The sequence below is a fragment of the Scyliorhinus torazame genome, chromosome 16 (assembly GCF_047496885.1).
Source record: "Scyliorhinus torazame isolate Kashiwa2021f chromosome 16, sScyTor2.1, whole genome shotgun sequence".
NCBI classification, from domain to species: Eukaryota; Metazoa; Chordata; class Chondrichthyes; order Carcharhiniformes; family Scyliorhinidae; genus Scyliorhinus; species Scyliorhinus torazame.
Genome location: NC_092722.1, coordinates 19,370,521 through 19,392,596, shown reverse-complemented (window position 1 = coordinate 19,392,596; position 22,076 = coordinate 19,370,521). Strand labels below are relative to the sequence as shown.

At 45.8% G+C, this 22,076-nt stretch overlaps 1 protein-coding gene across 5 annotated transcripts in view; it reads right to left on the bottom strand.

Annotated features, from left to right (window-relative positions):
- The window catches only part of tp73 (tumor protein p73), a 285,880-nt gene that overhangs the window by 42,593 nt on the left and 221,211 nt on the right, over positions 1-22,076 (bottom strand). For all 5 annotated transcript variants that reach the window (XM_072478040.1, XM_072478042.1, XM_072478038.1 and 2 more), the window contains one exon: positions 1,367-1,553. In XM_072478040.1, coding sequence (XP_072334141.1) covers positions 1,367-1,553 — 187 coding nt within the window. The remainder of the gene's footprint in view (positions 1-1,366; positions 1,554-22,076) is intronic.

Below are 22,076 nucleotides of genomic sequence, written 5' to 3'. Positions count from 1 at the left end.
ATGGAGTATAATGTGGCAAAATGTGAAGTTGTTCACTTTGGAAGAAAAACTGCAGAAAGCTGTGACACAAAGGGGCTTTGGGGTACTTGTGCACAAAACACAGAAAGCTAGCGCACAGGTGCAGCAGGTAATCAGGAAGGCTAATGGAATGTTGGACCTTTTTTCCCCAGGGGTTGGAATATAAGAGTGGGGAAGTCTTGCTGCAACTGTACAAGGTACTGATGAGACCACATCTGGGAGTACTGAGAGCAGTTTTGGTCCCCTTATTAAAGGAGAGATATTATTTCATTGGAGACGGTTCAGAGAAGGCTCTCTAGGATGATCTCCTGTGATGAGGGATTATCTTATGAGCAAAGGTTAAACAGATTGGGACTCTACTCATTGGAATTTAGGAGAATGAGAGGCGATCTCACTGAAACATATAGGATTCTATAAAGGGCTTGACAGGGTAAAAGGATGTTTCTCCTCATGGAAGAGTCTAGGACCAGAGGGCATAGACTCAGAATATGGGATGCCAATTTTAGACTGAGATAAGGAGGAATTTCTTCTCTCATAGGTTTGAGAGTCTTTGAAACTCCTTGCCAAAGAGAGCTGTGGAGATAGAGTTGTGTATATTTAAGACTGAGATAGATAGATTCTTGATCAGAAAGGGAATCAAGGGTTATGGGCAAAGGGCAGGAAAGTGGACGTGAGGAATGTTGGATCAGCCACAATCCCATTGAATGGTGGAACAGGCTCAAGGGGCAGAAGGCCTATTCCTCTTCCTATTTTTTATGGTTTTGTGGGTTGCCTGTTCCTGGGGGTAGCTGTGCAAAATTTATTCAACCAAATTCCTGGAAGCTTTCAGATGACACAGAGTGAGCTACCACTTTACTGGGATATTTAATCAATGGTTCTTTCGCCCCTTGTAGTCTTTCAGTCATTTTATGTTTCAAATGGAGACAACGGAGTGAAAGAAAATAGCTTGTCTGATGACCAGGTGAGTGAGTGCACAACACTAAGGCAGAAGGATAAATTCAGCAGTTCTGTGTTGTTATGCTGAGCGGTGCTTGAAGGGAGCTATAATAGTGCACTGTTGATTTTCCAATCTGCAATCCCTTTGAGTCCGACTCTCCACTGGGAGAGATAGATCAGTGACTCTACCTGAAACAGAGCAGAACCGAAGTGTCAATGTGGAATGATGGACCAATGCTTTCAGACAAAAAAAAATGAAAGATAGAAAAATTAGAATCTACATTTTCTGAATGGTGTCCCATTGTGCTACATCAGGAACAAAAGTTCAACCCCCCCCCCGCCCACCGTCTATGGGTACTGAGTAGATACATAGCGAGAGGAATTACATTGCATTTTAGTAACATCCACTCACCATCATTGAAGTCTCTGCCAAGCTCATGATTGGGACAGCGTTTTACCACTTCAGTCACGTGTTCAGCCTTCTTGTAGACTGGCATTGCCCGCACCACACTGCCCGGAGGTGGTGGCGAGGTCAGTTTCACCTGGATTGGACATGTCTTTGCAATCTGACAGTAAAGTTTCTTCAGCAAAGGAGAATACTAGAAAATAAAATAACACACAGTAAAATATTAATTAAATGGCGCATGAATTTCTTCATCAATCTCAATAGTCCATCGTAAGTCAAAACCAAGAGTAGTCATTGGTGAAGTGGAGTTAGACAGCAGAGGATTTAGGTGCACAGATTTCATTCAGTCCACATTTTAAAATCTTACATATTGCCTTGATTTGTATATACTGTTTGACTTTTTACAGCTATATAAAGCTAGGAAGTCTTGCAGCGCAGTGGGTAGCGTCCTTGCCTCTGAGCTAGAAGCTCCGGTTCAAGTTTCACTCCAGGACTTTGGTGGTCAAGGAAGGTGCATTCACAACGCAATCAAGCAGGTATCAACTTGCAAATCCTTCCAACATACTTCAATGGCAGGCAGTAAGAGCAAGAGGTTCATTGTCAGACATGTGGTGGAAATAAATTGGAGCCTCTACCATCACTATCCATAGCTCCAAGCGCAACATGCATATAAAAGTGCATGATCCACAGCAACTTGGGCTCCCTCAGAGGCCAGTTGGCGTGGATCACATTGGTGCCAAAAGCGTGGGGTTCGAGCCCTACTCTGGCTGCCTCCTTGCCCTGCATATGGCGGAGGTTGTGGCAGAGATTGAAAGAACCAGTACATGCATGATAGGCTGAATGGCCTCCTTCTGTACTTGCATAATCCGAAGAAGATAAATGTGCAGCAATCCGATAAGTTAGAGTTGGTTGGAGCATAGAGTTTCTTTGATTATAGGATGTGAAATGGGAGGCACAAAAATGAGGTGTTTGTGATGAATATGGTTCCTAAACTGTTTAAAAAAGGAGGTAGGCGGAAAGCGGGTAATTATAGGCCAGTGAGCTTAACTTCGTAGGGAAGATGCTGGAATCTATCGTCAAGAAAGAAATAGCGAGGCATCTGAATGGAAATTGTCCCATTGGGCAAATGCAGCATGGGTTCATAAAGGGCAGGTCGTGCCTAACTAATTTAGTGGAATTTTTTGAGGAAATTACCAGTGCGGTAGATAACGAGGAGCCAATGGATGTGGTATATCTGGAGATCCAGAAAGCCTTTGACAAGGTGCCACACAAAAGGTTGCTGCATAAGATAAAGATGCATGGCATTAAGGGTAAAGTAGTAGCATGGATAGAGGATTGGTTAATTAATAGAAAGCAAAGAGTGGGGATTAATGGGTGTTTCTCTGGTTGCCAATCAGTAGCTAGTGGTGTCCCTCAGGGATCAGTGCAGACGACACTAAGATGAGTGGTAAAGCAAAAATTGCAGAGGATACTGGAAGTAAGCAGAAGGATTTGGATAGGCTAAGTGGATGGGCTAGGGTCTGGCAGATGGAATACAATGTTGACAAATGTGAGGTTATCCATTTTGGTAGGAATAACAGCAAAAGGGATTATTATTTCAATGATAAAATATTAAAACATGCTGCTGTGCAGAGAAACCTGGGTGTGCTAGTGCATGAGTCACAAAAAGTTGGTTTACAGGTGCAACAGGTGATTAAGAAGGCAAATGGAATTTTGTCCTTCATTGTTAGAGGGATGGAGTTTAAGACTAGGGAGGTTATGCTGCAATTGTATAAGGTGTTAGTGAGGCCACACCTGGAGTATTGTGTTCAGTATTGGGCCTCCTTACTTGAGAAAGGACGTACTGGCACTGGAGGGTGTGCAGAGGAGATTCACTAGGTTAATCCCAGAGCTGAAGGGGTTGGATTACGAGGAGAGGTTGAGCAGACTGGGACTGTACTCGTTGGAATTTAGAAGGATGAGGGGGGATCTTATAGAAACATATAAAATTATGAAGGGAATAGATAGGATAGATGCGGGCAGGTTGTTTCCACTGGCGGGTGAAAGCAGAACTAGGGGGCATAGCCTCAAAATAAGGGGAAGTAGATTTAGGACTGAGTTTAGGAGGAACTTCTTCACCCAAAGGGTTGTGAATCTATTGAATTCCTTGCCCAGTGAAGCAGTAGAGGCTCCTTCATTAAATGTTTTTAAGATAAAGATAGATAGTTTTTTGAAGAATAAAGGGGTTAAGGGTTACGGTGTTCGGGCCGGAAAGTGGAGCTGAGTCCACAAAAGATCAGCCATGATCTCATTGAATGGCGGAAACAGGCTCGAGGGGCCAGATGGCCTACTCCTGTTCCTAGTTCTTATGTAAAGGAATAGAGAAATGTGTGAATCATCCAACTCATTACAAAGTAATGCAGCTGGAGAAGCTGCTGCTAACTGTAACTTTTTATTGATTTTTTTTTCATTCACAGATTGTGAACATCATTGACAATTGTCTGTCCCTAATTGCCCTTGAGATATTGAGCTGTCTCCTTGAATTACTCCAGGCCATATGATGAAAATACACCCAATGTGTTGATAGAATGGGATCTCCAGGATCTTGACCCAGAGACAATGAGGGAATGGAGATATATTTTAAAGTCAGGATGGTATCTGACTTGAAGGAGAACTTACAGATGGTGGTCTTACCATCTGCTTGCTGGCCTTACCCTTCTAGGTGGTAGAGATTGCGGGTTTGGAAGATGCTGATCTTTCAAGAGAAGCAGTGGTGGTGGGAGTGAATGTGTTGAATGGTGGTGGTAGAGCGATGAGCCGCTTGAAGGTTGTTAGAGCTGCATTCATCCAGGCAAGTGGAGAGTATTCCACAACGCCCATGTCTTGGGCTATGTAGATGGTAGAAAGGTTTCGGGGAGTCAGAAGTTGAACGACTCACCCATCGAGTACTGAGCCTGTGACCTGCTCTTAGTCACTGTATTGATGTGGCTAACCCAGTTCAGTTTCTGGCCAATGATGACCTCCAGAATGTTGATGGTGAGGATTCAACAATGGTAATGCAATTGAATGTGAAGGAGAGGTGTGTAGAATCTCTCAGAGTCCCATAGAATCCCTACAGGGCAGAAGGAGGCCATTCGGCCCATCGATTCAACACCGACCCGCTGAAAGAGCACCTTACCTAAGCCCACTCCCCAACCCCAAGCAAAGTGCTGTACACACCCCTGTCAGCATCAACGGGGCCGAAGTGGAGATGGTTAACAGTTTCAAATTCCTAAGGGTACACATCTCCAAAAATCTGTCCTGGTCCACCCACGTTGATGCTACGACCAAGAAAGCACAACAGCGCCTATACTTCCTCAGGAAACTAAGGAAATTCGGCATGTCTACATTAACTCTTACCAACATTTACAGGTGCACTATCGAAAGCATCCTATCTGGCTGCATCACAGCCTGGTACGGCAACTGCTCGGCCCAAGACCGTAAGAAACTTCAGAGAGTCGCGAACACAGCCCAGTCCATCACACAAACCTGCATCCCATCCATTGACTCCATCTACACCTCCCGCTGCCTGGGGAAAGTGGGCAGCATAATCAAAGACCCCTCCCACCTGGCTTACTCACTCTTCCAACTTCTTCCATCGGGCAGGAGATATAAAAGTCTGAGAACACGCACGAACAGACTCAAAAACAGCTTCTTCTCCGCTGTTACCAGACTCCTAAACGACCCTCTTATGGACTAACCTCATTAACAATACACCCCTGTACACTTCACCCGATGCCGGTGTTATGTAGTTACATTGTACCTCGTGTTGTCCTATTATGTATTTTCTTTTATTTCCTTTTATTTTCATGTACTTAATTATCTGTTGAGCTGCTCGCAAAAAAATACTTTTCACTGTACCTTGGTACGCGTGACAATAAACAAAACAAAATCCAACCCTATCCCTGTAACCCATAACCCCACCTAACCTTTGACACTAAGGAACAATTTAGCATGCCAATCCATCTAACATGCACTGTGGGAGGAAACTTGAGCACCCGAAGGAAACCCACGCAGACACGGGGAGATTGTGCAAACTCCACACAATCACCCAAGGTTGGAATTGAACCTGCGTCCTTGGTGCTGTGAGGCAGCAGTGCTAACCACTGTGCTACCGTCTGCTCTCTTGTTGGAGATAGTCATGATTTGGCATCCGTCTGGCTTGAATGTTACTTACCACTTAGCAGCGCAAGCCAGAATGTTGTATAGGTTTTGTTGCATGCTGGCACAGACTTCTTCATTACCTGAGGAATTGATAGTAAAACTGAACACTGTAATCATCAGCGAACATCCCCACTTTGATCTGATGATGAAGGGAAGGTAATTAATTGAGCAGTTGAAGATAGATGGGCCTAGAACTCTGCCCTGAGGAATTCCTCCAGTAATGCCATGAGATTGAGATGAATGACCTCCAATAACCACAGCTAGGTGTGACTCCAGCCGATGAAGAGTTTTCCCCTCGATTTCCATTTACTTAAAATTTATTAGGGTTCCTCAATGTGACACTCAGTCAAAAGCTGCCATGCTGTTAAAGGCAGTTGCTCTCACACACCTCTGGAATTCAGTTCTTCAGTCCATTTTTCAACCAAGGCTGTAATAAGGTCTGGAATTGAATGGTTATTGATGAGTGTCTTGATATCATTGTCGAGAAACCTTCCATCACTTTGCTGATAATTGAAAGAAAGCCGATAGCAGAATAATTGGTCACATTAGATTTTGCTCGCTATTTTTTTGACAGGATAGGCCTGAATAGTTTTCCACATTATCAAGCAGATATCAGTGTAGTATCTGTCATGGAACAACTTGGTCAGGGGCCTTGAACAGATGTTTTAAGTACTACAGCCAGGAGATTGTTGGGGCTTTGCTGCATCGGGTGAACTCAGCCATTTGTTACCATCATGGGAAGTGAATTGAATTTGCTGAAGACTGGCACCTGTGAAATTGGGGACCTCAGCAGGAGGCCGAACTCAGCACTTTTGGCTGACGATGATTGCAGATGCTTCAGCTTTACTTCATGAAGCCTCCTTCCCTATTATTTATTTAATTTCCTACCACCATTAATAGTTCAATCTGGAGGGTTTCTGTCTTTTGACATGATCCATTGATTGTCACTTAGTTCTGTCAATAGCACACTACTTCCACTGATTAGCATGCATTTCGTCCTCTGTTGTGACTTCACCAGATTGGCATCACATTTCTACAGGTGTCTGGTGCTCGTCCACACTCAGTTAACCAGAGTTGGTCCCCTGGTTTGATGGTTATGTTACAGTGAGGGACACGAGAATATTGAATGCGGTGGAGTATAATTCTGCTCCTGTTGATGGCCTGCAGTTCTTCATGGTTGTCCAGTTTTGAGCTGCTTGATCTGTTTCGAGTCTATCCCAGTTAGCTTGATGATAATGATGTATTACACAATGGAGGGTGTGCTTGGTGTGAGGACAAACCTTTGTCTTTACAAGGACTTTGCAGTCATCACTCCTATCGATACTGTCATGGTCAGAGGAATCGGCAACAGGTCGACCAGTGAGAAGGAGGTCAAATAGGCTTTTCCCTCAAGAAGTCAAGTTGGTTCCTTCACTACCTGCTGCATGCCTAGTATGACAGCAATGTTCTTCATTTTTAAAATATAAATTTAGAGTACCCAATTCATTTTTCCAATTAAGGGGCAATTTAGCGTGGCCAATCCACCTAGCCAGCACATCTTTGGGCTGTGGGGGTGAAACCCACGTAAACACGGAGAGAATGTGGAAACTCCACACGGAAAGTGACCCAGAGCCTGGATCGAACCTGGGACCTCGGCGCCGTGAAGCAACAGGGCTAACCCACTGCGCCACCGTGTTGCCCTGCAATGTTCTTCATGACTCTACCTGCTCTGTTAATTGTGGTGTTAATCTTGGTGATGCATTGAAGTCCCCCATCCAGAATATATTCTCTACATACTGCCCTCAGTGTTTATCATGAACTCAAGGGGTCTAGAGTCAATGTTGAGGACTTCCAGGGTCACATTTTCTGGTGGCTCTGCCCCGTCAGTGGAATAGTACATACCCAGGGATGGTGATGGAGGAGTCTGGATTATCATAATAATAATCTTTATTGTCACAAATAGGCTTACATTAACACTGCAATGAAGTTGCTGTGAAAATCCCCTAGTCGCCACACTCCTGCACCTGTTCGGGTGCACTGAGGGAGAATTCAGAATGTCCAAATTACCGAACAGTACATCTTTCGGGACTTGTGGGAGGAAACCGGAGCACCCGAGGAAACCCATGCAGACAGGGGAGAACGTGCAGACGCCGCAGTGACCCAAGCCGGGAATCAAACCTGGGACCTTGGCGCTGTGAAGCAACAGTGCTAACCACTGTGCAATTCTGTCAGGCTGTGAAACAACTCTACCGCCTCTCAACCTATATCTGTGATCTTGTTCTCGATTGCCCCACAATGCGGAACATTTGGTCTACATTTACTTCTTCAGTCCCTCTTAGTATTTTATGTACATCAATCCGATCCCCTCTCATTCTTCTAAACTCCAGCGAGTACAAGCTCAAACTGTTCGATCTCTCCTCATACATCACCCCGGAAACAATCTGGTAAACCTCCTCTGAACTGCCTCGAATGCCACCACATCCTTCCTCAAATAAGGAGACCAAAACTGACCACAATACTCCAGATGTGGTCTCACCAACACCCTATACAATTGCAACAACACTTCTCTACTTTTATACTCCAGTCCTTTGCAATAAACGCTAAAATTACATTTACCTTTTTATTACATGCTGTACCTGCATACCGACCTTCTGCGATTCATGAACAAAGACACCCAGATCCCTCTGCTCAGATGCATCTTGAATCTGCTTTCCATTTGCTAATAATTTGCCTTTCTATTTTTTCAGTCAAAATGGATAACCTCACACATTAAACTCCATCTGCAAAATTTTGGGCCATTCTCCGAGCCTGCCTATATCTGTCTGTAAACTCTTTATCTCCTCTTCACTGCTTGCTTTCCCACCTATTTTAGTATCACCCGCAAATTTTGCTATGTTAATTCTGCCCCAGCTTGCAGCTCATCTATATAAATTGTAAATAGTTGAGGTCCGAGGACTGGCCCCTGCACCACCCTGTTAGTTACAGTTCATAGCCAGAGAAGGACCCATTTATCCCAACCCCCTGTTTTCTGTCAGTCAGCCAATCCTCAATCCAATCTAGTACTCTACCCCCAATCCCCTGCGATCTCACCTTCTGGATCAGTCTTTTATGCGGCACCTTATCAAATGCCTTCTGGGAGTCTAGATATATCACATCCACAGGTTCCTCATTATCCACCTTGCTGGTTACATTGTCAAAGAACTCAAGCAAGTTTGTTAAGCATGACTTATCCTTCATAAAACCATGCTGGTAATGGTGGATTGAGCTTGGTCTTTCCAAATGTTCAGTCATCTTTAATGATTGATTCCAGCACCTTCGCCACCACAGAGGTCAAGCTAACCAATCTATAAGTTTTCTACTTTTTCCCTTTTTGAATAGGGGGTCACATTAGCGTGTTATTAATACACCGGGACCTCTCCAGAATCCAGGGAATTTTGAAATATCATATCAAATGCATCCACCATCTCTGCTGCAACCTCCTTTAATACCCTAGGGTGAAGGCCATCAAGTCCCAGAGACTTATCTGCTTTTAACCCAATTAGTCTATTCAATACCTTCTCCCTGGTGATGGTTATTGCACCACACTCCATTGCATTAACTGCAGTTTTTGGAAATGTTTTCTTATCCTCTACCGTGAAGACACCATCCCTGTGTTCCCCATTATTACCTCACCAGTATCTTCTTCGAAAGTGTCAATATTTACTTTAGCTATTCTCTTCCACTTTATATACTTATAGAAGCTTTAGGTATCACTGTTTATGTCTTTTGCTGGTTTCCTTTCATAGATCATCTTAGCTCTTTTGATTTTATTTTTAGTAGCCTTTTGCTGAAGCTTAAAGTTCTTCCAGTGCTCCAGCTTACCAGTAACTTTTGCAATTTGGTATGCCCTAGTTTTTGCCTTTATGTCCTCTTTATCTTCTTTTTTAGCCATTGGACATATTTCTCCCTTTTACAATTCCTCTTCTCTTCAAGAATAAACTTTAATTAAGTGGTATTTAATATCTCCCTGAACATCCGCCATTGTTCTTCAGCTGTCCTACCCTCAATTATCTGTGGCCAGTCAACTTGGGCCTGTATAATTACCTCTGCCCAGCACTAAAACTCTAGTATGGTGAAGCACTATCAATTACGTCGAGACGAGTGTGGAGAGTAATCGTGGCTTTATTATACAGAGATGTGTGGCCTCCTACAGCTGCTGCCAAAATGGCTGCAGTTCGGAGAGCACACACATTTATACTCCGCCTACTGGGTGGAGCCAGCAGGCAGGGATCTACCCCCCGTACCTGTAGTACAGGGGCCTTACCGTAATACCCTCGTATGCAGTGCAGTATATACAATGTAATACAACAGTGGTGACTACCACATTCACCCCGTTAAAATTGAGTCCAGCGGGGGTGGTGGAAAACTATTTACATACGGGTTGTTATTAAAATTTCAGAGAAGGGTACAAATTTAGACGGTCGGGCGCCTTGATCCGTCGTTGAGAGCGCCGCAGTGCTGTTGGTGAGTCAGGCGTCGGCTCGGTCGTCGGTGACTACAGGAGCGTGTCGACATCCTCTTCATCCCTGGGTGGGACCAAGGAGAGGACGGATTGTCCTGGAGTGGGGACTGTGGTGGGGTGCGCTGGGGGAAGAGAGGGTGGCACCAGGGCAGAGGGGGGCTGTGTGGGGACCCAGCTGGTGCCAGGTCCCTGAGGGAGACTGTGTCTTGGCCGCCATCGGGGTACGCTACATGCGGGTTTGCATGGAGTAGCTGTACCCTCTCAACCAACGGGCCCACCTTGTGGACTGCACGTGCTTACGGAGGAGAACGGGCCCTGGAGCTGCCAGCCACGTTGGGAGCGAAACCCCGGATGTGGACTTCCTGGGGAAGGCAAAGAGACGTTCAAGGGGGGTTTCGTTAGTCGCCGTGCACAGGAGCGACCGAATGGAGTGAAGTGCGTCGGGGAGGACCTTCTGCCAGCAGGAGGCCAGGAGATTTCTGGGCCGTAGGGCAGCTGGACGGCCTTCCAGACCGTCCCATTCTCCCGCTCCACCTGCCTGTTTCCCCAGGGGTTGTAGCTGGTCGTCCTGCTCGAGGCAATGCCCCTGTTGAGCAGGTACTGGCGCAGCTCATTGCTCATAAATGAGGATTCCCAGTCGCTGTGGATATAGGCGAGGAAATTGAACAGAGCGAAGATGGTGTTGAGGGCTTTGATGACGGTGGCAGACATCATATCAGGGCATGGGATGGTGAAGGGGAATCTGGAATATTCCTCAACCACATTGAGAAAATTCGTGTTGCGGTCGGTGGAGGGGAGGGGCCCTTTGAAGTCCACGCTGAGGCGTTCAAAGGGGAGGGAGGCCTTCACCAGGCGCGCATGGTCTGGCCGGTAGATGTGCGATTTACATTCCGCGCAGACCTGGCAGTATCTGGTGACAGCCCCGACTTCCTCGATGGAGTAGGGCAGATTGCGGGCCTTAATGAAGTGATAAAAGCGGGTGACCCCTGGGTGACAGAGATCGTCGTGCTGGGTCTGGAGTCGGTCCACTTGTGCGCTGTCACATGTACCTCGGGACAGGGCATCGGGGGGCCCATTGAGCTTACCGGAGCGATACAAAATCTCGTAATTAAAGGTGGAGAGCTCGATCCTCCACCGCAAGATCTTATCATTTTTGATCTTACCCCGCTGTGTGTTGTTAAACATGGAGGCAACCGACCGTTGGTCTGTGAGGAGAGTGAAACTACTGCCGGCCAGGTAATGCCTCCCGTGCCACACAGCTTCAACGATAGCTTGGGCCTCCTTTTCGACGGAGGAGTGCCGAATTTCAGAGGCATGGAGGGTGCGGGAAAAGAATACCACGGGCCAGCTTGCCTGGTTGAGCGTGGCGGCCAGAGCGACGTCTGATGCATCGCTCTCGACTTCGAAGGGGAGCATCTCGTCGACCGCGTGCATCGCGGCCTTGGCGATGTCGGCCTTGATACGGTTGAAGGCCTGGTGAGCCTCGGCTGTCAGTGGGAAACCGGTGGAGTGGATGAGTGGGCGGGCCTTGTCCGCAGAGTTAGGGACCCACTGGGCGTGGGACGAAAAGAACCCCAGGCATCATTTGAGGGCCTTGGGGCAGTGGGGCAGGGGGAGATCCATGAGGGGGCGCATGCAATCGGGGTCAGGCCCTAGAACTCCGTTCTGAACCACATAGCCAAGGATGGCTAATCAGTTCGTGCTGAACACACACTTCTCCTTGTTGCAGGTTAGGTTGAGGAGTTTGGCAGTGTGGAGAAATTTGGAAAGGTTAGCGTCGTGGTCCTGCTTGTCGTGGCCGCAGATGGTGATGTTATATCCAGGTACGGAAAAGTGGCCCATTCGGTCAACCATTCGGTCCATCTCCTGTTGGAAGACCGAGACCCCGTTAGTGACACCGAAGGGAACCCTAAGGAAATGGTAAAGGTGGCCGTCCGCTTCAAACGCGGTGTACGGGCGGTTCACCTTGCGAATGGGGAACTGGTGGTAGGCAGATTTCAGGTCCACTGTCAAGAAGACCCGGTACTGTGCAATCTGATTGACCATATCAGATATGCATGGGAGGGGATATGCGTCGAGCTGCGTGTACCGATTGATGGTCTGACTGTAGTCAAAGACCATCCTGTTTTTCTCCCCTGTTTTCACCGCTACCACTTGGGCTCTCCAGGGGCTGTTGCTGGCCTCGATGATACCTTCCTGCAGCAGCCACTGGACCTCAGACCTGATGAAGGTCCTGTCCTGGGCGCTGTACCGTCTGCTCCTGGTGGCGACGGGTTTGCAATCCGGGGTGAGGTTTGCAAACAGAGAAGGCGTTTCGACCTTAAGGGGCATGAGGCCGCATACAGTAAAGGGTGGTAGGTGCCCGCCAAATTTCATGGTTAGGCACTGGAGGTTGCACTGGAAGTGCAGGCTGAGTAGCAAGGCAGCGCAGAGGTTGGGGAGGATGTAGAGCCGGAAGCCGCTGAACTCTACGCCCTGGATGGTGAGGGTGGTGATGCAGTACCCCCGGATCACCACGGAATGGGATCCGGAGACCTGGGACATTCTTTGGTTAATGGGGCGTACCGCGAGGGAGCAGCGCCTTACCGTATCGGGGTGGATGAAGCTCTCAGTGCTCCCGGAGTCCAGAAGGCAGGATATCTCATGCCCGTCGACCTTCACCTTTGTTGACGCAGTCGCGAGGTTGTGCGGTCGGGACTGGTCGATCGTGACGGAGGCGAGACGGGGCTGGTCGTCGGCGGTTGCAGGCGATGAGCGGCCCGATGAGGTGCCCGACGGACAGGGGTCCTGAGGCGGGGAAGATGGCGGCACCCACAGGCCGCACGTGTGCTGGGGCAGGTAAGATGGCGGTGCCCTCAGGCCGCACGTGTGCTGGGGCAGGTAAGATGGCGGTGCCCACGGGCCGCACGTGTCCTGGGGCAGGTAAGATGGCGGTGCCCACGGGCCGCACGTGTTGTGAGGGGAGCAAGATGGCGGTGCCCATGGGCCGCACGTGGTCTGAGGCGAGGAAGATGGTGGCGCCCACTGGCCGCACGCGGGGGGTGCGGGGACAATAGCGGCGATTGAGTGGGCCTGGCACACTGCAGCGAAATGTCTTTTCTTGCCACAGGCCTTGCAGAGCACACTCCGCGCTGGGCAGCGCTGCCGGGGGTGTTTCGTCTGTCCGCAGAAGTAGCACTTGGGTCCCCCGGGGTTGGTTAGCTGCTGCGCGGCGCAGGCGTGGGGTTGGCTGGGGGAGGTCGCTGATGGGGTCCACGATGGGGTGGCCGCTGGCGGGATCCACGATGCCCAGGAGGGGTGGGCCGTGCGGTCGGGGGCACACGCCTGTACGTTGCGTGAGGCGGCTGTGAGCGAGAGCGCTAGTTTCTTGGTCACCGCGAGGCCAAGCGCAGCTCCTTCTAAGAGGCACTGGCGGATGTAGGCCAGCCCTATGCCCGTAATGAACACATCTCTCATTAGCAGGTTAAAATGTTCAGCGGCCGAAACGGGTATCTCACCAGGGAGAGCAGGGCACGCCAGAAATCTTCCACAGACTCACCGGGAAGTTGGTGCCACGTGGATAGAAGGTGCCTGGCGTAGATCTTGTTGGTCTGCTGAGCGTAGTTCTCCTTCAGTAATGCCATGGCCTCTGCATAGGTAGGCGCGTCCTGGATGAGGGGAAAGACATCGGAGCTCAGCCGCATGTACAGAATCTGGAGCTTCAGTGCTTCTGGGATTGGGTCTGTCGCAGATCCGATGTATGCTTGAAAGCAAGCGAGCCAATGTGCAAAGTCCTTTTTGCGTTGTCTGCTTGAGGCTGCAGCTGCAGGCGATTCAGCTTGATGCGGAGGTCCATCTTTGTAAAATCTCTGTAATACATTGATGCACTATCAATTACGACGAGACGGGAGTAGAGAGTAATCGAGGCTTTATTACACAGAGATGTGTGGCCTCCTACAGCTGCTGCTGAAATGGCTGCAGTTCGGAGAGCACACACACTTATACTCCGCCTACTGGGCGGAGCCAGCAGGCAGGGATCTACCCCGTACCTGTAGTACAGGGGCCTTACCGTAATACCCTCGTATGCAGTGCAGTATATACAATATAATACAACAGTGGTGACTACCACATATGGCACTCTGTCTTTGCTCGCTCAATCTGAATTTGAAATTCTAGCATGCTGTGATCACTCCAAAGAGGATCCTTAATGACATGAATATTGATCAACCCTTCTTCGTTACATAATACTAAGTCTAAAATAGCTTGCTCCGTGGTTGGCTCCATACATTTTGCTCCAAGAAACAATCCCTCATTCACTCTATGAAATGTCCCTCGAAGCTACCCTTGCCAATTTGATTAATCCAGTTAATATGCATGTTAAATTCTCCCAAGATTACCCTTCTCACAATCCCTCATTATTTCTTGGTTTATACAAAGCCCCACTTTGGAAGTATTGCTCAAGGGCCTGTAAATTATCCTACCAAGGTGTTTTTTCCCTTGTTTTTTTATTTCCACCCAGGTCAATTCAACATTTTGGCCCTTAGTGCCAATATAGTGCCTTGATGCCACCTTGAACCAATAAAGCAACTCCACCTCCTGTTCCATCCTGTCTATGCGGTCCGAATACTGAGTACCCTTGGACATTCAACTCCCAGTCTTGGTCCTCCTGCATCCATGTTTCAGTAATCCCCACCAAATCAAACCCAGTATCCTGAAAGACAGCTTCCCGAGATCACTGCGACACATATGATTAATATTGATTTGGTAAACACTTGGCAATCTGTATGTAAACACTTAAATCCCCATCCCCGGTGTTTTAACATTCACTCTGTGAATAAACCATTGATACAAAAAGTTTACAGAAGAAAAATTGTATGAAACCATCTGATAAGTTTCTTTTTATTTATTTACATCCTGTCAAGAAAACACAGTTTTATTCAGGATTTTATTGCTTCCTTATTATAAGTGGTGGAATTGCAGTAGCAGAAAAGACTGAAACAAAGATAAATCTAAAAAAAAATTAATTGTAAAGTTTCCTTTGTGCTGACTTTCAATGTTTATATGGCGGGTCTAAATTTCCTTCATTGTCATGATTCTCCTTACTTACTCGCTGGGATACAATGCAAGGGGTGGGAGCCAATCTCCGGTATCCCACAAAGGTGACCTTGCTTCAAGGATAGTGAGAAAAACCAGAAATTCTACTCTGAATGGCTGAGGACAATTCAGCATCTTACAAACTGAATCATTATCAGGGAGTTGAACTTAAGAGTCTAAATTTCAATTCAGCTCAGCACCTTTCACAAGATAATTTAAAGTATTAAAAACAATGCAATACTGTAGACAAGGATTCCAAATCTACTCAATGCAAAATTATTTTACTGTAACTTTGAACTATATCAAACAAGTTTGGTCACGTCTCATGCAGAAAATCACTTTTTTTGTGTCCTGACACTGGTCTTTGAAATCCAAACAGTTTGCTGCACTTTGAAATCAAACCCTCATATTCTATTTTCACTCATGGGTAGAACAGTTGTATGCATGGAGGTCTCCACATTATTACTGGCGTGCTTCAGCATGTCTTCCCTGTGAAGGACCCAGAACTTCACCTGGAGCATATTGTTTCCTGGCTTTTCAACAGTATTTGTATAGACGTGCAGATTAATGGAATTAAATGACAGCATTTGAAAGCTAAAAATCGCAGATGGCTTTTAATCACAGCCTGCCATTCGGAGACCTGGGTATGTAAACTCCCCACACAGGAGGCCTGCGAGCAAAGAGATGCCACTGTGCTGGGTTAGTTGATCTGATGTATGGGGTGCTAGAATTGACCTTGTTGCTCTGGGCTGTAGATGGGTTCCTTGATCCTGATCATAGTGCAGTGGCCCTGCTGGAAAGTGCATGAGAATAATGAATGAGGAAGTGTGTACCTCCCCACCCTTATTCTAATTTTTTTATTAACTGGAAGTCAACACACTCATGGAACGAAGAGGTGGGGGGGGGGGGGGGGGGGAATCCATGATGAAACCAATGTCAACCACTTGGTAGCTTTCACTGTTGAGTCAAGAAAACCGTGGGGTCAAGTCTCCCTCCAGTGATATGATGGCAAAAATCTAGGCTGACATTCCAGTGCACTTCGAAGAGAGTACTGCACTGTTGGAAGTGCAATATTTTGGATGAAATATCAAACCGAGACCCAGTCTGTTTTCTGATACAGTCGTAAAACAGCCTATGGATTTATTTTGAAGACGATCAGGGGAGTTAGCCCTTGCGTCCTGGCCAATGCTTATTCCTCAATCAACATTACTAAATTAAAAAAATCAGGTTTTCTGGTCATTATCACATTGCTGTCGATCTGTGAACATTACAACAGTGACTATATTGCAACAGTACTTCATTCGCTGTAAACTCTGAATCATCCTGTGGTTGTGAAAAGCACAATAAAAATACAAGTCTTCCCTTTTTCCCCCCAATTCCAATCTGTCAACAGCGGAGGCTGATGTGGAATGTTAGATATGTGGTGGGTTGAAGAAGTGGTAACTCAGTAGGTGTAGAAAATATAACCAATTAATGTTCATGCAAGATTTAATTTTCAGAATAATGTACTGCTGCATATGTTGATGCAATTACTGCATATTTTAATTGCACAACTTGACCTTCGAGTGAGGTCGTAATCCCAGACCGCATCGGTCTGTTCTCTTTAAAGTAGATGTTAGAAATTCCAGTGCACTATTGAAAGAGAACAGGGAGATCTCCTGGTCAAACATTCTTCCTTCAACCAATCATTCATCTCATTTTGGTTTGTGGGATGTTGCTGGCACATTTATCTGACAGTAATTCATGATGTGAAGTGTTTTGAGGTGTTTCAATTACCTGATAGAATTGAAGTGAACAATATTAAACAAGTTGGCTCTTGATACTTTCCCAGGTTTTGCAGACACAGACATCCCTTGTGCGCAGTGACATACATCCCATAGGCCTTTCATCCATTATTTGTAATGATTTTGGGCCTTATTAATAGGAGTTGTTCACTTTTCCTCACTGTCCCAGACAGACTACCAAGGTGGTGTTATCATACAAGGTCCAAATTTCAACACAGTTGGACTATGTCAACGTCTACAAATTGTCTACAATATCTTAACCTGTCATAATCTAGACCTGTCATAATCTAATACATTGCAGTGTTAATGTAAGCCTACTTGTGACACTAATAAAGATTCTTATTATTACACCTCTAAAAAGAATCTCCCCTCAATCTCCTACGCTCCAAGGACAACAACACTGCTTCTTCAACCTAACCTTACAGTTAAATTCCTCAGGCAGGATTTTGTGCCCTCCCATCTGTGGCGAATTTGATGATGAGGAGCATTTTATCAGGCAAGAGAGTGATGGTTGGGGACCTTGTCAACTTTCCGCCGCTGCCCCGATTAAGTCTGTGGAAGGAAGGACCATGGATGGTCTTCCTTCGCCAACTCTAATTGGGGTTATTAAGTAGCAGTTAATGCAAGCCACAAGTTCATCATGGGGAGCACAACAGCAACCGTGCATGGTGAGGGGGCATTGTTCAGTTGAAGGCACTCAGTGCCTGATCAAGGGGCCCAGCATCGTAAAGGGTGGGGAGGAGGGAGGGGGAAGTTTTGCTGAGAGTCACCCTGCTGGACATGCTACTGATACCCCTCCCATTATCACTCACATCTGGCCTGTGATCCGGCAATGAGCAGGTATGTGTCATTCAGACTCAGCCTCGGGTCTGTGCCATGCAGGCAGCAGCCAACACCTCCCTGTTGGTGCTGTCATTCAATGGAGCTACTGGCATCGGATTGGCTAGCAACTCCCAGTATGTGGAACTTCTGCCTCCTGGTGTCCTTGATCCCGGAGAAAACCTGCCATTGGTCTGTCAAGTGCCTGAATGGAACATGATGTGGCAGGCTTTCCTGAAAAGAGACGATGTGGGCATTTGCCAACTCTCCAGCTGGCTCCTGAGGCCCATCTCACCTCCAAAAAATTCCATCCCTTCCCTGAAACCATTCTGGGATATTGCTTCAGGATTCTGTCAAGCACCTTCCTAAAGTGTGAACAGAACTGAACGCAATAATCTAGTTGAGGTCTAACCAGATCTTTATAAAGGTTCAGTAGAACGTTCCTGCTTTTGTGCTCAATATCTCTATTTATGAAGCGCAAAATCCCAAATGCTTTGCTTGTTACTCTCTCAATATTTTAAGGATCTCTGCACATGGACACCAATTATTAAATTACATCTGCCACTTGTCTGCCCATTCTGCTAGCCTGTCTATGTCATGTTGCAGTTAATTTGTATTATTCTCAATGCCACACTTCCAGGTTTGATATCATTAACAAATAGTGAAATTGTACTCTGCTCCAACCTCCAAGTCATTTTTATATAAGAAAATAAAAGGAGTGTTCCTAGCACTGAACCTTGGGAACATTAAACTCTACCGTTTTCCAGCCAAGACCATCTAGAACATCCTACCGCTGCATCATTTAACTGTACCAGCTGTACTTCCAGCAATATTTTATCAGCATTCACTTCCTTAATAGACACCAATACAATGTACTTTTGAATTATTCTAGTTTACCATACATCTTTAAGCATATAAAACATGAAGTATATTTTTGGAAGAATAGGAACATATATTTAATGGTTAAATCAAGAAATTAAAGTGTAGATTGATGAAAAGCGGAGAGATTCATATGCATAATTCTCAAAGTGCAGCTAGGAAAAGCAATCAAAATAGTCAATTGAATCTGGGGTTTTATAAACTGCAGCATAAACTAATAATTTTGAATTAATGCAAAACATTGGTTGGGTCACAGTTAAGAAGACTGTGCAGTTTGAGCATCTCATTATAGGAAATAAATTAAAGCCATAGTGTGTGTATAGCTTAGATCTATCAGAATGTCGGTTGGAAAACTATATAATTGAGGAGACACGAGAGAATTTGTAGAAACCCTACTGTGAGGAGCCCATTGAGTCAATCGGCCCACCAATCCCATGAAAGCGCTCTCCACCCAGGCCCACATCCCCTGCTCTATCCCCAAAACCCCACTTAACCTGTGGGAGGAAACCGGAGCACCCGGAGGAAACCCACGCAGACACAGGGAGAAAGTGCATACTCCACACAATCATCTGAGGTTGGAATTGAACCCGGGTCTCTGGCGCAGTGAGGCAGCAGTGCTAACTACTGTGAAATTCCTTAGGGTTTTTATAGAATTAATTGAAAATGACTATCTTCTTTGGTATTCAAAATAGCTGTTAGCCAAATGTTAAAATGAGAGGTCCAGAGAAACCTCTTGACATAACGCGTTGCTGCAAAATGGAAAATGAAGGAGGAGACTGGTACATCCCACCCTGAGAAACCATTTAGCCTTTTACGATAAACATTTGAACCCCATAGAGATACAGGATTGGGCAGAATGCAGAGCAGTGGGATTCATTTTGGATTGCAGGAGCTGACATGCCAGACTGAATTACCTCTCTCTCTGCTGTAAAGTTCTAATGTTCCATGAAGAAGACACAGAAACAGCAATGCCGCCACAAGCAGAGAAAGAGACAGATGCAAACATGCAGAAAGACAGGCACATCTATGACATGTTGTTTTTAAAGCACTTTTAGGAAAGTTATACATTCAAAATAGGGTACAAAAAGTGAAAGACAAAAAAGCAGAGATACCTGAAAGTATGGCTGAAGCGTTAAGTTTTACGAAGACTATTGAATAGGAGGGAAAGTACAGTGCTAGAAATTATAAAGAAAATTCCAGTGTCAGGCGAAAGGCTCGGCCACAACAGTGGGGGAACATATACTAGTCCAGAGATTGAACAGCATTGGGTGTGACACAGTAAGCAATGACTAAATTATCTATGACTGGCACATCAGTCAGTTAACAAGCTAACCTTTCTCATTATCGAAGAGATCACCATTTTTAATTCTAACAGCATCACCTTTTAATGGGTAGTTGTGGCAAATACTGTTCACTGTCTTATCTTCACATGAAACATGCATAACTGCAATCAGCAGCCACATTTATTATTTCAATAAGATACAACTGCCTTTGCAATTCAACAATAGAAGCCAAATAAATCCCCACAGAAGTGTGCCAGGAGGCTGGACAAAGCAATCCTTTTAGTGAGAACATGTTTTTCACAGTTTACAGGCCGCAGCTGGTGAGTGACAAGAATGGGAATACCCTCCTTGTGTTCGAAACGTCTCATTATCTTTGCGGCTTTGATAAACAATTCATTGACACTACCTGTCAGGAAGACCTGGTAATTTTAATGGATTGTATCAGACATGCTTCTAGGTTGTTGAGACTCTTAAAATACTTAATTCCTTCAACACCTGGATATCCTTGAGGCTTTGAAGATTGAATGCCCAGACCCCCCAGACTAGCTTTGTTAGGGCTCTTCTTGTTCCTTGAAAGGTTTCAACATATTTTTGCTCTGATCTAGTCTCAGAAAGCATTGGCTTCTCATTTTGGGAAAGTTAGGACTTGCTGTAATTTTCAAAAAAGAAACAACTCTGTTTTACCAGGTCCTGACTTGCACGCACATTGAGTAAGATGAAGTGTGCCTGTCTCATTTGGAACATGTACTGGCTCCTTACATGTGGCTGCATTCCATCAGCAGAGAATGAACTTTGCAACTAACAGACAAACCTCCGTTTTTGGGGTTTCTGATGATCTGAAAGCTCTTGGCTTTGTGAAGACCCAAATATTTTAATCTCATCTTGGACCAAATTTCATAGTTTCGTTTGTATGCCTTCCCGTCTTTCTTTCTCCTCTATCTTAGCTGTCCATTGCTTTATCTTTTGATCTTTCCATCGAATGCCAATGTTTTTTTTTACTCCTCTTTTTGTTCAGCAACAACTGTAAAGCACCATGGGATGGTCTGTTATGTTAAAGTGCTACAAAAGCAAGCTTTGCACTATTCTCTTCTTTTTAATCTTACCTCTCGCTTCGTTCGCTCCAAATAAACCACACAATGATTTTCAAATACACATAACAGTTGCAATTTTAAGTGTGCTTACGCCACAATACTTTGTGAAAAGCCCATTCTTACAAAGTTGGGGTTGAAGTAGCTGAAGAACTACAGGTAGGGGAACGAAAAACAGAGTGTGAGCCAGTCTGCCAGTCATTGAACGTTAGGCACCGATCCTCTATCTGGGCAAGAGACAACAAGTATATACAAGGAAGCTAAAAGAAAAAGAAAATAGTTAAAGCAAAATGGGGATCTTTAACAAAGAAGAGGTGCTCTACCTTTCCATTCTTTCAGAGCAAGTAGTTTTTGGTTTGTGAAAGAACACAAGAAGCCAGGCATTGTTTTCATCACTATGATGCAACATGCTAATGTACAATCATTTCAGTCTTGTTGGGTGTACGTAAGCAAATGTAGCAATGTTTTCCAAACACCATTTTTTCTTTTTGCAAACACAGTGTTCCCTTTAAATATTATTAAGTGCCCAAGGAATGTATTTCCTCCAAGAAGTAAGACTCCACATTTGCAGCTTGATCAGTAACAGCCTACTGTCATCTTCAAATCTCTAATTCTCTTTAGTTTGCATTGGAGGGGCCTAATATGACCCTCCTCGCATTCTGTAAGTCAAAAAAATATCGCTGGCTGAGCTCAACTAACTCGGCATTGCTGAAGGAAACATCTAAGTCCTTGTCAGTGTAGGCCTCTATGGAGTGTCACAGGTTGCTGCACACCCAGGTGACACAAGCCCTCATCAAAGTTGGACAACATATCTGATTCGCAACTGATGGAGCATCACATGCTCAAAGCGCACTGGGTCTTGTGCCTGGGCTGATCACTGGAATACCCTTGTCAACCCATGGTTGTTATGCTGGTCTGCTACACTCTCCAAGGATAATGCCGTTGAGAGCTGTGGACCTTGAAGACAGTGAGGTCCTGGAGGGGGACAGTCATTGTTGGAGGAGCAAGAGCAGGAAGTAAGAGAGGAGGAGGAGTTGGAGGCAGATCACGATGAACAGGGAGGTGCCCCTACTGCATGATGAGGTGGCTTCTTCCTTCAACCCCAAGGGAAGAGAACGCCCCTTCTTT